A 13,167-nucleotide genomic window follows, 5' to 3' on the forward strand; every position below is an offset into this window, starting at 1 on the left:
ACACAGAATAAAACAATGAATAAAAGTCCCATGATGGTAGTGGTTTACCACTTATTCATGTTTTATTCACATGACTTTACTTTAATAATATATTTGAGTTATTGTGTAAATATTTTTGTTGTTGTTGAATTTTACCCCCTTTTCATGATATCCAACTGTTAGTAGTTACTATCTTGTCTCATCGCTACAACTCCCGTACGGGCTTGGGAGAGACGAAGGTCGAAAGCCATGCTTCCTCCGAAACACAACCCAACTGCGCGCATCCAACCCGGAAGCCAGCCGAGCCAGCCGAGCCAGCCAGCCGCACCAATGTGTCGGAGGAAACAACTCATCGCGCACTAGGAACTGGCGACCTGGTTAGCGTGCACTGCACCCGGCCCGCCACAGGAGTCGCTAGTGCGCGATGAGACAAGGATATTCCTACCGGCCAAACCCTCCCTAATCTGGACGACGCTAGGCCAATTGTGCGTTGCCCCACGGCTGTGACGGAGCCTGGGCGCGAACCCAGAGTCTCTGGTGGCACAGCTAGCACTGCGATGCAGTGCCCTAGACCCAGGACGCCCGTTATTGTGTATATTACATTTGTTTTATTTGACAACTTTTCTATTTCATTCCAAGTTCTATTGAGCTGCTGTCTGACAAAATCAGTGTTTTAATAGTTCTTCAAAGTAAACAAGGCACACTTTTATGACTGCTGAATACCAAATGTCAACCACTTAAATCATGTATTTTCAGGTAGAGATACCTCCCGAAGCAACTCCTCTCTCTCCGTCTTCTGTCTCTTCTAGTCCCTCTCAGTGCACCCACACAGACCGGACAAGTAGGTAGTTAATTACCCACGTCTTCTGTCTCTTCTAGTCCCTCTCAGTGCACCCACACAGACCGGACAAGTAGGTGGTTAATTACCACGTTTTCTGTCTCTTCTAGTCCCTCTCAGTGCACCCACACAGACCGGACAAGTAGGTGGTTAATTACCACGTTTTCTGTCTCTTCTAGTCCCTCTCAGTGCACCCACACAGACCGGACAAGTCAGTGCACCCACACAGAGGTGGTTAATTACCACGTTTTCTGCTCTAAACTATGTAGAATATTGACCTGTTGGAAACTACAACTCCCTCCTACACCAGCACAAGTTAGGGGCTTGATCTGATTCATCTATAGAGAAACAGTGCACCCACACAGACCGGAAAGTGTGCACTGCACCCCACACAGACCGGACAAGTAGGTAGTTAATTACCACGTTTTCTGCTCTAAACTGAAACTACAACTCCCTCCTACAGCTCAGAAGTAAAAAGGGGAAAAAATAACCAACATTTCAGTTAATCGCTCAGCACTAATAGGAGGCTGGTAATAATACATGTTTTCTATTAGTCCAAAGGCGAGCTACACTACCGTGGAGATGGAACGTCTAAGGACTGTGGCCAGGGCTCTTTGGGGAATCAGGTCAGAGGGCAGATGGGCCAGGCGCTGTATTTGAGTCATCCTCCCTGCCCATGGAGGCAGGAAGTCATGGCTAAGGCCAGGCAGAGGAGTTCCTGTGGGATGGCCATGCCCTGGGACAGTGCTGCTGATTACAGCAACAAAACCCAACAACACACAGCCACAATAAATCACTTGCACACGTCAAGTCCTGCCCACAACAGTGCAACACACTTGTTATTGTGTCTCGCCCCAGTGTGTGTCACGTGTGTGCCTGACTGTGTGTATGAATATGAATACATCCATTCCTAATATTTATTTATTATTTATTTCTATTTCACCTTTATTTAACCAGGTAGGCAAGTTGAGAACAAGTTCTCATTTACAATTGCGACCTGGCCAAGATAAAGCAAAGCAGTTTGACACGTAGAACAACACAGAGTTACACATGGAGTAAAACAAACATACAGTCAATTATATTGTAGAAAAAGAAGTCTATATACAATGTGAGCAGAAGGGAGATAAAGGCAAAAAAAGGCCACGGTGGCGAAGTAAATACGAAGTAAGTATATACTCCCTGTGAAGCAGGGTCTCATGCTGTGGTATCATCCTGGATGATCTTTTTAATGGCAAGTGCTTCAGGACTGTTGAAATGAATGGAATTTGACAAGGTCATGACAGTGACAGACATGGCTACTGTCTTCTGAATGATAGTGGAGGACAGAGAGGCTTGTGGGACTTGCTGTTGTTGTCACAGGAGACCTCTGGGCGCACTCCGGCAGTCTGAAGCCGTTCAGTGTCCGTGCAGTGGCCACTGCCAAAACTAATGGCAGTAGAGCACAGGGGGAAAGGCTGACAGCTTGAGCGATGGGGCGAGATACCCCAGGACTGGTCAGAGGGCACTGAGACCCAGGGCTTAGCTGGAGGTGAGGAGAGGAGGGAGGGAGGCCAAACGCCCAGGGCCGACAGGACCGCATTAAGCCACTTTTCCTCTACACTGTTCCCTCCGCTGGTGTCGCTAACAGCCACTCACAAACAGTGCTACGACATGGGGCTTTGTTTGAGCCATATATCATTGTGGAGTCCAGCACTTTTGTTCCCAGACACCGGCCTTTTGCTTGTATGCAGACAGGGTTAAAGTAAGAGGCAATCAGTAGCACTGTTGTCTGCGCCTGCTGTCATTTCCCTATTGCAGAGGACAGAGAGGAAGAAAATAAACGACAGATTCAAACGGCAAATAACATCCCCCCCAAACGCTTGGACTGCTGTCAAACTGGGGCAGTCTGGTAATTTCAGCATTATCTCCACAGCGTCCCGCTTGTCTCTGTGAAGGGCAGCGTGCACTGGGGCCGGCCTGACGCTGTGTGTGCTGTGGCCCCTGCCTGCATGAACAGCCCCAGAGGGAAGCTTAATCCCTTAATCTTCCTCCGCTCCTCTTATCTCTCACACTGTGATGGCTTGGAGGCACACAGGCCCACTAAGGCCCCACACAGGCCCACTAAGGTCACACACAGGCCCACTAAGGTCACACACAGGCCCACTAAGGCCCCATGCTGTCCCACTAAGGCTCCACGCAGGCCCCCTGGGCCAGACAGAGAGAGAGGGTTGTCCCCACCCTGACACACAGATACAGTCAGCCATGCATGCTCGCACACACACACACACACACACACACACACACACACACACACACACACACACACACACACACACACACACACACACACACACACACACACACACACACACACACACACACAGGTACAGGTACAGGGACAGATAAAGGGCGGAAACAAGCCACCTCCAAAAGCCATTTTAAGGGGAGAGAAGACCGACTTGACACGGGACACTGAGCTAGGATCTGTCTGTTTGCCAAAGTCTGACATCATAGGAGAGAGAGGGAGAGGAGGGAGGTGCTGAGGGGGTTTTAAATTTTGTTGTCGGGTTTCTTGGCACGGCAGAGAGATGCCTAATCGACGCGGGCTTGGCAGAGAGGCAGGGGGAACGCTGGGGGCTGCAGAGATGGTGTTTTAGTCTCCAGGGCTGGCTGCTTTTGTCTGCTTTACTTCTGTTTCATCTGAGCACGCAGAGAGAGAAAGAGACAACGGTACTTACATAGATTTCTGCTCCGTAGAAGCCATCCTGGTACACCACTCTGTGAAATGAGAGAGCAATGGTGGAGAGGCCTTAGTTCATCTGGGTTCTGTGCGGTTTTATATGCAGACAGATTGGATCAGCACACTGATGTTTAGAACCTAGTCTATTTCCAATGAGAGCAAGTCAAGCAGACATCTGCATGGCGGAAAACAAGAGTGATGGAAGTGGCTCTGCACGTCCACAGGGTCAGCTCTTATCGGCTGCTGCGCACCACAAATAATGAATGACATATTAAGGGGTGGAAATGCAGCCATTTCACAATTCCCATGAAATGTTCTGCTCTGGTAAAAAAAAAAAAAAAAGTATTTCCAGTCACTGCAGTGGCTACAGTGGAGGGGGGGTAAAGGAGGAAGAGAAAGGGAAGGAGGGATGAAAAGAGGGAGCTCAGCAGGGAAGGAGCACGGTCACATGATGCTAACATATAAATCCCTGGGAAGTCAGGAGAGGAAGTGGAGAGAGGAGAGGAGGTGGGGAGAGGAGAGGAGGTGGGGAGAATAAAGGAGAAGCAAGGAGTTAGGGACAGGAGTGGAGAGGAGAGGAGAGGATGGGAACGTAGAACCCAAGAGTGGGTGGGAGGTGTAGGGGACCCAGAGTCCTAGGACCCATCTTCATCACTGGAGCCCTCCCCCTCCCTTCCCTTCCCTTCCCTTCCCTTCCCTTCCCCCTTCCCTTCCCTTCCCTTCCCTTCCCTTCCCTTCCCTTCCCTTCCCTTCCCTTCCCTTCCCTTCCCTTCCCTTCCCTTCCCTTCCCTTCCCTTCCCTTCCCTTCCCCCTTCCCTTCCCTTCCCTTCCCTCCCCCTCCCCTCCCCTCCCCCCCCCCTCCCCCCCTCCCCTCCCCTCCCCTCCCCTCTCCTCTCCTCTCCTCTCCTCTCCTCTCTCCTCTCTTCATCACTCATCACCACAGACAGGCCCTGATCTAATCACAGATAGCCAGGCAGCCAAGCTAGGCCTACGGTTAGCTGGACCTCTCCTCTCTCCTACACTCCATTGCCACCCAGACAGCCAGGCAGGCAGACAGCCTGAGAGGAGTGTGAGGCTGAATGCTTCACATCAACCAGGAGATCATCACGATCCAGTGAGACCTGCCCAGTAACATGCTATATCTGCTTTCTATAGCTCCCTATGGCCTTGATATTCATCCTTTGGAACACACATCATACACACACACACACACACACACACACACACACACACACACACACACACACACACACACACGTACACAGACAGACAGATAGACATACACATGCTGCACTCATGCACACAAATGAAATAACACAATTGTTTGCAAATGCAGCAACCAAACATTTGAGAGTAAAACTGTTCTAATGGTTGATTGTTGATTTTGTCATTATAGTGTACTACAGGTCCACAGATACTCACGCTCCATAAGCTGGAATAGGTGGTGGTGGAGGTGCTGTGCGGAAGGTGTTGTACACAGCCCGCCCCCGGCCTCGCAAGTGGGCACCCCTATAGGCCACCGTAGCCCCTGTGGCCGGGTAAGGGAAACCTGTTACTGTGGAGAAACACATAGAAAGGAGGACTTTAGAGAGATAGAATGTTGGCATTGCTTACCTTACTGACAGAACACAAGACATGTGGCAGTGGTTTCTCCTATGACAGAATACATTAGGGAAAGACAAGGAAACATTAGATGTAATCTTTTCTGGGTGTGCCTCATCGAGCACTCTCCCCTTCCCCAACCCACTGCTTTGTGCCGTACTCAGCAAGGATCCACATTTGCTGTACGCATCCTTCCTGACGCCGCCTGCCACCGCCTCCCTCGCCACCCAGGGCTAGCCTTGAAATACAGCCTGGTAATGGATGCAATCCCACTAGTTCCACACCGTGGCTTCCACCTGGTTGAGGCAACAGTATGCCAGCTGAGGGGGAAGGTTGTTCTAGGTTGTTGTAGGTAGGTAAGGAGCAGTGTTGTGTGGTGCTGTAGTCCAGACAGAGACAGGCGGGAGGTGAAGGTTGCTGTGCTGGATGTGCAGGTCATGGGGGAGCACGGAGCAGATGGGCTGGATGGCGGGACCACTGAGATCCAAACATCCGGCTGACCAAATCCCACACCCCATCTGTGACTCCTCTCAGCCTATCACAGCCCCACGCTTGTACTCTAGCAGCGCTTAACAGCCAATGGTGATGGGTGGGGGTGTTGGGGGAGGTGCCAGGGTCAGCAATATAAGTTCCATGGTTACAGATTAGAGGACAAGCCTCTGGGCTGGGAGATCCCCAGATCTCTCCTTAACCTTCAATCAGCCCAGTCTGATTACGAACTGCAGCGCTGCATACAAACACATCTCTCTCTCTTTAAAATGTTTGATTTTACCTTTATTTAACGAGGCAAGTCAGTTAAGAACAAATTCTTATTTTCAATGACGGCCTAGGAACAGTGGGTTAACTGCCTGTTCAGGGGCAGAACGACAGATTTGTACCTTGTTTGCTCGGGGGTTTGAACTTGCAACCTTCCAGTTACTAGTCCAACGCTCTAACCACTAGGCTACCCTGCTGCCCCACCTCTCTCTCTCTCTCTCTCTCTCTCTCTCTCTCTCTCTCTCTCTCTCTCTCTCGCTCTCTCTCGCTCTCTCTCTCTCTCTCTCTCTCTCTCTCTCTCTCTCTCTCTCTCTCTCTCTCTCTCAACCTGGTCCTGCGTTAAAGGCTCCTCCTGCTCTCGCCCTAGTCTCCCCCTCTCCTCTCCTCTCCATCACAACACTGCTACCCCATCACTTCTATTATTCGTCATCCTCCTCATCTCCCCTGGACTGATTCATTCATTACCATGACATGTTTTGGGTGAATTCATCACAGGCCTCCAGTCTGCAGTGAGGCTGGGGTTTAAATGTGTAGGAAAAGGAGGAGGGGTGGGGGGTATATAGGGAGGAGCAGGAGATCAGACATACAACACATTGATAACACTATCAAATGATCTTCCGATGGACTCACAGGAGCAAAACTAGACACAGTAGAATCACACCTAGTGATTTTACAGTAAGTCTGCAATGGAGTTATATGATACCTTGTATAGAAGCACTCCTATGGACTGGTATAGAATTTTGCCTGGAGGACAATGACCATTACGGCTGGCTGTATGTAGTGTAATGTCGTGTTAACTCTGCAGGTGGATGGGATTGGGAAGCTTCAGCAACCCTGCTGACAGGGAGACAGATTAGTGGTGCTTTTAAAAACACGAACAGCCAGGTTTAATGTCTGACGCCACTAACATCTCCCTCCATTAGGGGCTCCACACATATTCAACGCCTGCATCTCATTTGGGCGGGAAACGCCCCTGTTTCCTCCAGAGCAGCCGGGGCACTTTGTTTGCTGCCGACGCAGCAGCAATAGACTGGTAAGAATCACAAGGTGGCCCTTTCGCTTTGGTGATTTATAATGCTGACCTTGACATTTAAATGAGTCTCTTTCTGGGAGTCTGACATATAGGCTCAGCAGCTAAAGGGCAAAAACAATCCTCTTTCATATTTTCAGGGGTGTTTTTTTCTCCCGTGTACAAATCGCTAGCATTTTTGGGGCTCCAAATCTTCTATTTCCTTCTTTTAGGTATGTGGGGGGGGGAGTGGGGTGTTGTATTCAATCTGCGTGCTATGATATATGTGAATGTAAACTCATAATGAGTTGGCGATAGGCTACACTGCTTCAATAATAACCCATAAATCAAAAGCTGTTGTCACACTTTGGTAAACCCATGAAAAGCAACAACAGCTACCGCGGCGTATGGGATCACAAACCTGGTCTAGCCACCAAAGTCAAACACCTTTCTGAGAGAGAGGATGGATGGCTGGGGGAAAACCAGAGTAATGTGCTGGAGGGCGACAGGGTCACACCGCACCTCATATGTCAAATGTGTCAAGTTGAGGGGAGCTCAATTCCTTTACACAGCAAGGCAGCCAGTCGGACCTAACCTCTCCTAATCCTGCTCTGTGCAAATGATGGGGTCAAAACCAGCCTTGTAAAAAAACACCACATTTTTCACAATGTTCATCTCTTTAATGCGTCCTGCTCAAATAAATCTGTGGAATGAGCACTTAATCTAAGCACTGGGGACCCAAAATAGCTTAATCTAATCAAGCCACAGGAGCTTAATTATCCCCTCAACAATGAGAGGATCTGTCCAGATATATTAAGATGACAATTAGCCTTTCTATTCTGTCATTTACTCAGCTGGTGGCTTTCAGACGGTCCACACAAAACTTCACCTTTGGAAGTGAAAACATCAAGAGCTCTACTCATCTCCTTCTATCCCCTTAGGAATTAGTAGCAGAGAGAGAAGAAGGGTCTCTCTAACTCGTACAGTGCTTGTTTGAAATGGATTCCCCGATTCGTGTAGGCAGGCAGAGCTGCTTGGTAGCTGTCCATGGTCCTGAAATTGACACACCATGCTATAGACTAGGAATTTTTTATTTTTTTATTTTACCTTTATTTAACTAGGCAAGATCAGTTAAGAACAAATTCTTATTTTCAATGACGGCCTAGGAACCTTCCGGTTACTAGTCCAACGCTCTAACCACTAGGCTACCCTGCCGCCCCAATACACCATTGAAATACATGCAACTATCATTCATGGGTTGAGGTATTACATAATATTCATATTTTCATAGTAATATAAATTTCTCCCTGAAAATGTCTCTACGAAAATATCCCCCATACTAGACAATGCCCTAACATCCCCCCACCCCCAGTCCATTTGAGTGGGAACCTAATGCGCCTGCTGTTCACAGGACCCCTCCACAGCCCCCTTACTGAGGGCTCCAGGGAAGGTTTGGGTTGCAGGGGAGAGGAGGCAGGAGGCAGCCGAGGACACGGGCCCGGGGGTACACACCACAGGGCTGGCGCCGCCACTACCCCAGTCACCGCCATGCAGCCTCCCATCAGTAGGAGGAGCCAGTGTACCCTGCCAGAGGTTAAGAGCGGGGAGACTGCGTGAAGCTCTCATCCGTCATTCTCCTGAATGGGTTTTGAGGACAATAAACCTGTAGCGCCAGGACGAATGGAGACGGAGTGCGCTGTCACCACACCACAATTTATGGCTCCCAATTTCACTGATCTCCCGCACAGAAATGAGGACTGATAAACAGTGATTAATCACCTTTACATCCCATTTCACTCCCACCCAAAGTATATTAAATGTAGTCATGATTATTCAAGAATAACTCCATGGATGGAACCACTAAAATGTGTTTCTTCATTCGGGGTCATAACAAAATTATCAAAAACATGGTCAGCTGTTTTTTAAAGGCTGACCTGTTGGCTCCAAGTTAGGTTTTTTGTTACAGAAATGTATCTCTTATTTATGTTTCCCATCTCCCCAGCTGGCAAGCATATGTTGTCGTTTAGGCTTGGCAAACTTCAGTGCTATGTCAAGACGTCTTGAAAAATTAGCAGCCAATAAATCACCATCGCCCCCCGCTTCCCCCTGCCTGGAATGGTGGTCCACATTCCCTCTGATTTATTACATGAATTGGGCTAGTGTGCTTGTATGTGTGTGTATCCGTGTGTGTGTGTATCCGTGTGTGTGTGTGTGTGTGTGTGTGTGTGTGTGCGTGTTTGCGTTTTGTGTGTGTGTTTATACGTGCTGCATAGGTCAGAATATGTCTCTATAGTGTTGTGAATATATATAAACATATCTTGTATTAATTTGTATGTGATCTGCATGATTTTGAATGCATCTGAGGAATTCATGAGGAGTGTGTTTGTGTGTGTGTATTGGGAAAGGGATGATGTGTGTGTGTGTGTGGGGGGGTGTAATTGTCAAGGGAAGATGGCGTTGGAACCGGGGAGCGGTGGGAGGAGGGTGAGGGGGTTGAGGAGGAGGGTGAGGGGGTCTGGAGATGAAATAAAAATGATAGATGACTGCTTTCTGTCATGGACAGTTATTTAGAGGTTCGCCGTAAAGCTGTCCAGGGAATGAACAGATTTTAGTCTAATGAGCAGAAAGGAAAGCCGTTAAAGTGGCGCGATGTGCTCAGCACTTCTTCCAAATGAAATAGTACCATTTCCCCCTCATTAAAATGCAAAGGGTTCATATAACATACAGCAATAAATGTGGCATGTAGAGGGAGAGAGATAGGGAAAACCCCACTGAGCTTGTCTCAAGCCTCCATTACCCTGACCATGAGGAATACCAGCCTTCGACAGGGAAGGTGCCAACAATATCACTCACTCAATCTCCCTTATTCGGTTAGCTCTGTAAAAGTCAATCTGGCGCACTTGGCAAATCCATCCACGGCAGCAGCCTCCCCAATCTGATAACAGTTTGCTGGGGCGGCTTGGTCTTAAAATATTTTTTCCGGCTTTACAGTGCACACCCCACAAACAATTGCTCAGGCTGCCTCCACTCTCTCTGTGAGGCTTGGATCATCCACTTCTTATCTGGCCCACAATTGTATTCCAGATCCACTTTGATCTACAGAGAATTGTGTGTTAGAAGCAGGTTGAGACTGAGCCAGATTCTAATAAAACCAGTGGGTAGATGTGAATTGGGTCTGTCTGATAGAAACACTGCTAGAGTGTAGTATAGTTAGAGTGGTGCTAGAATAGAGGAGTGTAGTAGAGTTAGATTGGTGCTAGACTAGAGGAGTGTAGTAGAGTTAGAGTGGTGCTAGACTAGAGGAGTGTAGTAGAGTTAGATTGGTGCTAGACTAGAGGAGTGTAGTGTAGTTAGTGTGGTGCTAGACTAGAGGACTGTAGTAGAGTTAGATTGGTGCTAGACTAGAGGAGTGTAGTAGAGTTAGATTGGTGCTAGACTAGAGGAGTATAGTGTAGTTAGTGTGGTGCTACACTAGAGGAGTGTAGTGTAGTTAGTGTGGTGCTAGACTAGAGGAGTGTAGTGTAGTTAGTGTGGTGCTAGACTAGAGGAGTGTAGTAGAGTTAGATTGGTGCTAGACTAGAGGAGTGTAGTGTAGTTAGTGTGGTGCTAGACTAGAGGAGTGTAGTGTAGTTAGTGTGGTGCTAGACTAGAGGAGTGTAGTAGAGTTAGAGTGGTGCTAGACTAGAGGAGTGTAGTAGAGTTAGATTGGTGCTAGACTAGAGGAGTGTAGTGTAGTTAGTGTGGTGCTAGACTAGAGGAGTGTAGTGTAGTTAGAGTGGTGCTAGACGAGAGGAGTGTAATAGAGTTAGATTGGTGCTAGACTAGAGGAGTGTAGTAGAGTTAGAGTGGTATTGGTGCTAGACTAGAGGAGTGTAGTAGAGTTAGAGTGGTGCTAGACTAGAGGAGTGTAGTAGAGTTAGATTGGTACTAGACTGTGTAGTAGAGTTAGATTGGTGCTAGACTAGAGGAGTGTAGTAGAGTTAAAGTGGTGCTAGACTAGAGGAGTGTAGTAGAGATAAAGTGGTGCTAGACTAGAGGAGTGTAGTAGAGTTAGAGTGGTGCTAGACCAGAGGAGTGTAGTAGAGTTAGATTGGTGCTAGACTAGAGGAGTGTAGTAGAGTTAGAGTGGTGCTAGACTAGAGGAGTGTAGTAGAGTTAGAGTGGTGCTAGACTAGAGGAGTGTAGTAGAGTTAGATTGGTGCTAGACTAGAGGAGTGTAGTAGAGTTAGAGTGGTGCTAGACTAGAGGAGTGTAGTAGAGTTAGATTGGTGCTAGACTAGAGGAGTGTAGTAGAGTTAGATTGGTGCTAGACTAGAGGAGTGTAGTAGAGTTAGAGTGGTGCTAGACTAGAGGAGTGTAGTAGAGTTAGATTGGTGCTAAACTAGAGGAGTGTAGTAGAGTTAGAGTGGTGCTAGACTAGAGGAGTGTAGTAGAGTTAGAGTGGTGCTAGACTAGAGGGGTGTAGTAGAGTTAGATTGGTACTAGACTGTGTAGTAGAGTTAGATTGGTGCTAGACTAGAGGAGTGTAGTAGAGTTAGAGTGGTGCTAGACTAGAGGAGTATAGTAGAGTTAGAGTGGTGCTAGACTAGAGGAGTATAGTAGAGTTAGAGTGGTGCTAGACTAGAGGAGTGTAGTAGAGTTAGAGTGGTGCTAGACTAGAGGAGTGTAGTAGAGTTAGAGTGGTGCTAGACTAGAGGAGTGTAGTAGAGTTAGAGTGGTGCTAGACTAGAGGAGTATAGTAGAGTTAGAGTGGTGCTAGACTAGAGGAGTGTAGTAGAGTTAGATTGGTGCTAGACTAGAGGAGTGTAGTAGAGTTAGAGTGGTGCTAGACTAGAGGAGTGTAGTAGAGTTAGAGTGGTGCTAGACTAGAGGAGTATAGTAGAGTTAGAGTGGTGCTAGACTAGAGGAGTATAGTAGAGAAGGATCTCCTACCAGCATACAATTCAGGACCATAGACAGCACCCACCACAGGGTTCAGCTTCCAGCCTATGAAGGGAGAGAGAGAGAGGGAGAGAAGCCCAAACTGGTAAATATTGTCATTCATGTACAGTATCTGAACAAAGTTGTAGCTTAGACAAGAGGCAGATCTTACCATTTGTGTACGGGTTGGCAACTTTTTTGTTTGTCATCACTCTTGCTGTTGCATTATTCACCTATTTCCCCCCAAAAACAAAATGGTGCCACAGTTATAACATACCCTTCCAAAAGGCAGACCAAACGACTGGCAGAGAAATACCACACAAATTCAGTAAAATGTGTCAGAATTATGCAAATTACCATAGAGGTTCACAAGACTGGAGAGGTTAAAATAGCCAGAGGAGACAATGGCCTTGAATCACCTTTACATGAATTTATTCCTCATTTACATTTTCTTTTGAGATGATTCAATTACTGTAGCAAGTGGGAAAGCATGCACCAATTACCTACGGATATGAAAGAGAAAAAGCCAAAAGCAACACAGGTAATTGGTAGGATAAACAAATGGATTCAAAAGAAAAACAAAAAGACAGACCCCTTAGATTTCCTCTATATTGACCTGATGGGAATGACTGAATAGGGGCCTTCATTTACAGTAAACAAGACCAAATGAAGAAAAAAAAGAAAAAAATGGTCAAGACCACATGTCAACAGGATGTGTTGGTAGGTAATAGACAGGTCTTCTTTATCCAGACGTGACAGTGAGGTCCTTATGGGATGATGAGAGCATGCATTCCCTCTCCAGTCATAATGATGAACAACTTGTACGTCCATCTTGACATGTATGGATTCCTAGTTCCACTGAGTGCTTCCGACACATACCATTATGCATTATGCATGCACGCACGCACGCACACACACACACACACACACACACACACACACACACACACACACACACACACACACACACACACACACACACACACACACACACACACACACACACACACACACACACAGCGGGCACATGCTTATGTGCAGGTCTCTTGTGGGACAAAGGTGAGAGCAGAGGCATGGGAGAGGTCAGCAGGCAGGAGGCAGAAGAAGAAGAAACAGGAAATAAGGAAAAGCACCTCTATTTTGCGTCCCTCTACGATTGTACCGTTTAGTTTCTCCCGCGCACGGTCGGCATCTGTGCTCGTTTCAAAAGTTACAAACCCAAAGCCCTAAGAGAGAGCCACGTGTGTCACCAGGCCAGTAAGACAGACAGGGACAGGAAGGTAGACAGGGACAGGAAGGTAGACAAGGACAGGAAGGTAGACAGGGACAGGAAGGTAGACAGGG

At 47.6% G+C, this 13,167-nt stretch overlaps 1 protein-coding gene across 5 annotated transcripts in view; it reads right to left on the reverse strand.

Moving 5' to 3' along the window:
• Positions 1-13,167, reverse strand: part of LOC112235563 (RNA binding protein fox-1 homolog 3) — a 310,477-nt gene that overhangs the window by 18,243 nt on the left and 279,067 nt on the right. For 4 of the 5 annotated variants that reach the window (XM_042327697.1, XM_042327694.1, XM_042327695.1 and 1 more), the window contains 5 exons: positions 12,957-13,049; positions 11,996-12,056; positions 11,836-11,889; positions 4,959-5,091; positions 3,535-3,574 (listed from right to left, as the gene is read on the reverse strand). In XM_042327697.1, the coding sequence (XP_042183631.1) occupies positions 3,535-3,574; positions 4,959-5,091; positions 11,836-11,889; positions 11,996-12,056; positions 12,957-13,049 (381 nt within the window). The remainder of the gene's footprint in view (positions 1-3,534; positions 3,575-4,958; positions 5,092-11,835; positions 11,890-11,995; positions 12,057-12,956; positions 13,050-13,167) is intronic. The other variant, XM_042327698.1, reaches the window with a different exon arrangement.

This window comes from Oncorhynchus tshawytscha, linkage group LG09, assembly GCF_018296145.1.
Source record: "Oncorhynchus tshawytscha isolate Ot180627B linkage group LG09, Otsh_v2.0, whole genome shotgun sequence".
In the NCBI taxonomy this organism is placed as follows: domain Eukaryota; kingdom Metazoa; phylum Chordata; class Actinopteri; order Salmoniformes; family Salmonidae; genus Oncorhynchus; species Oncorhynchus tshawytscha.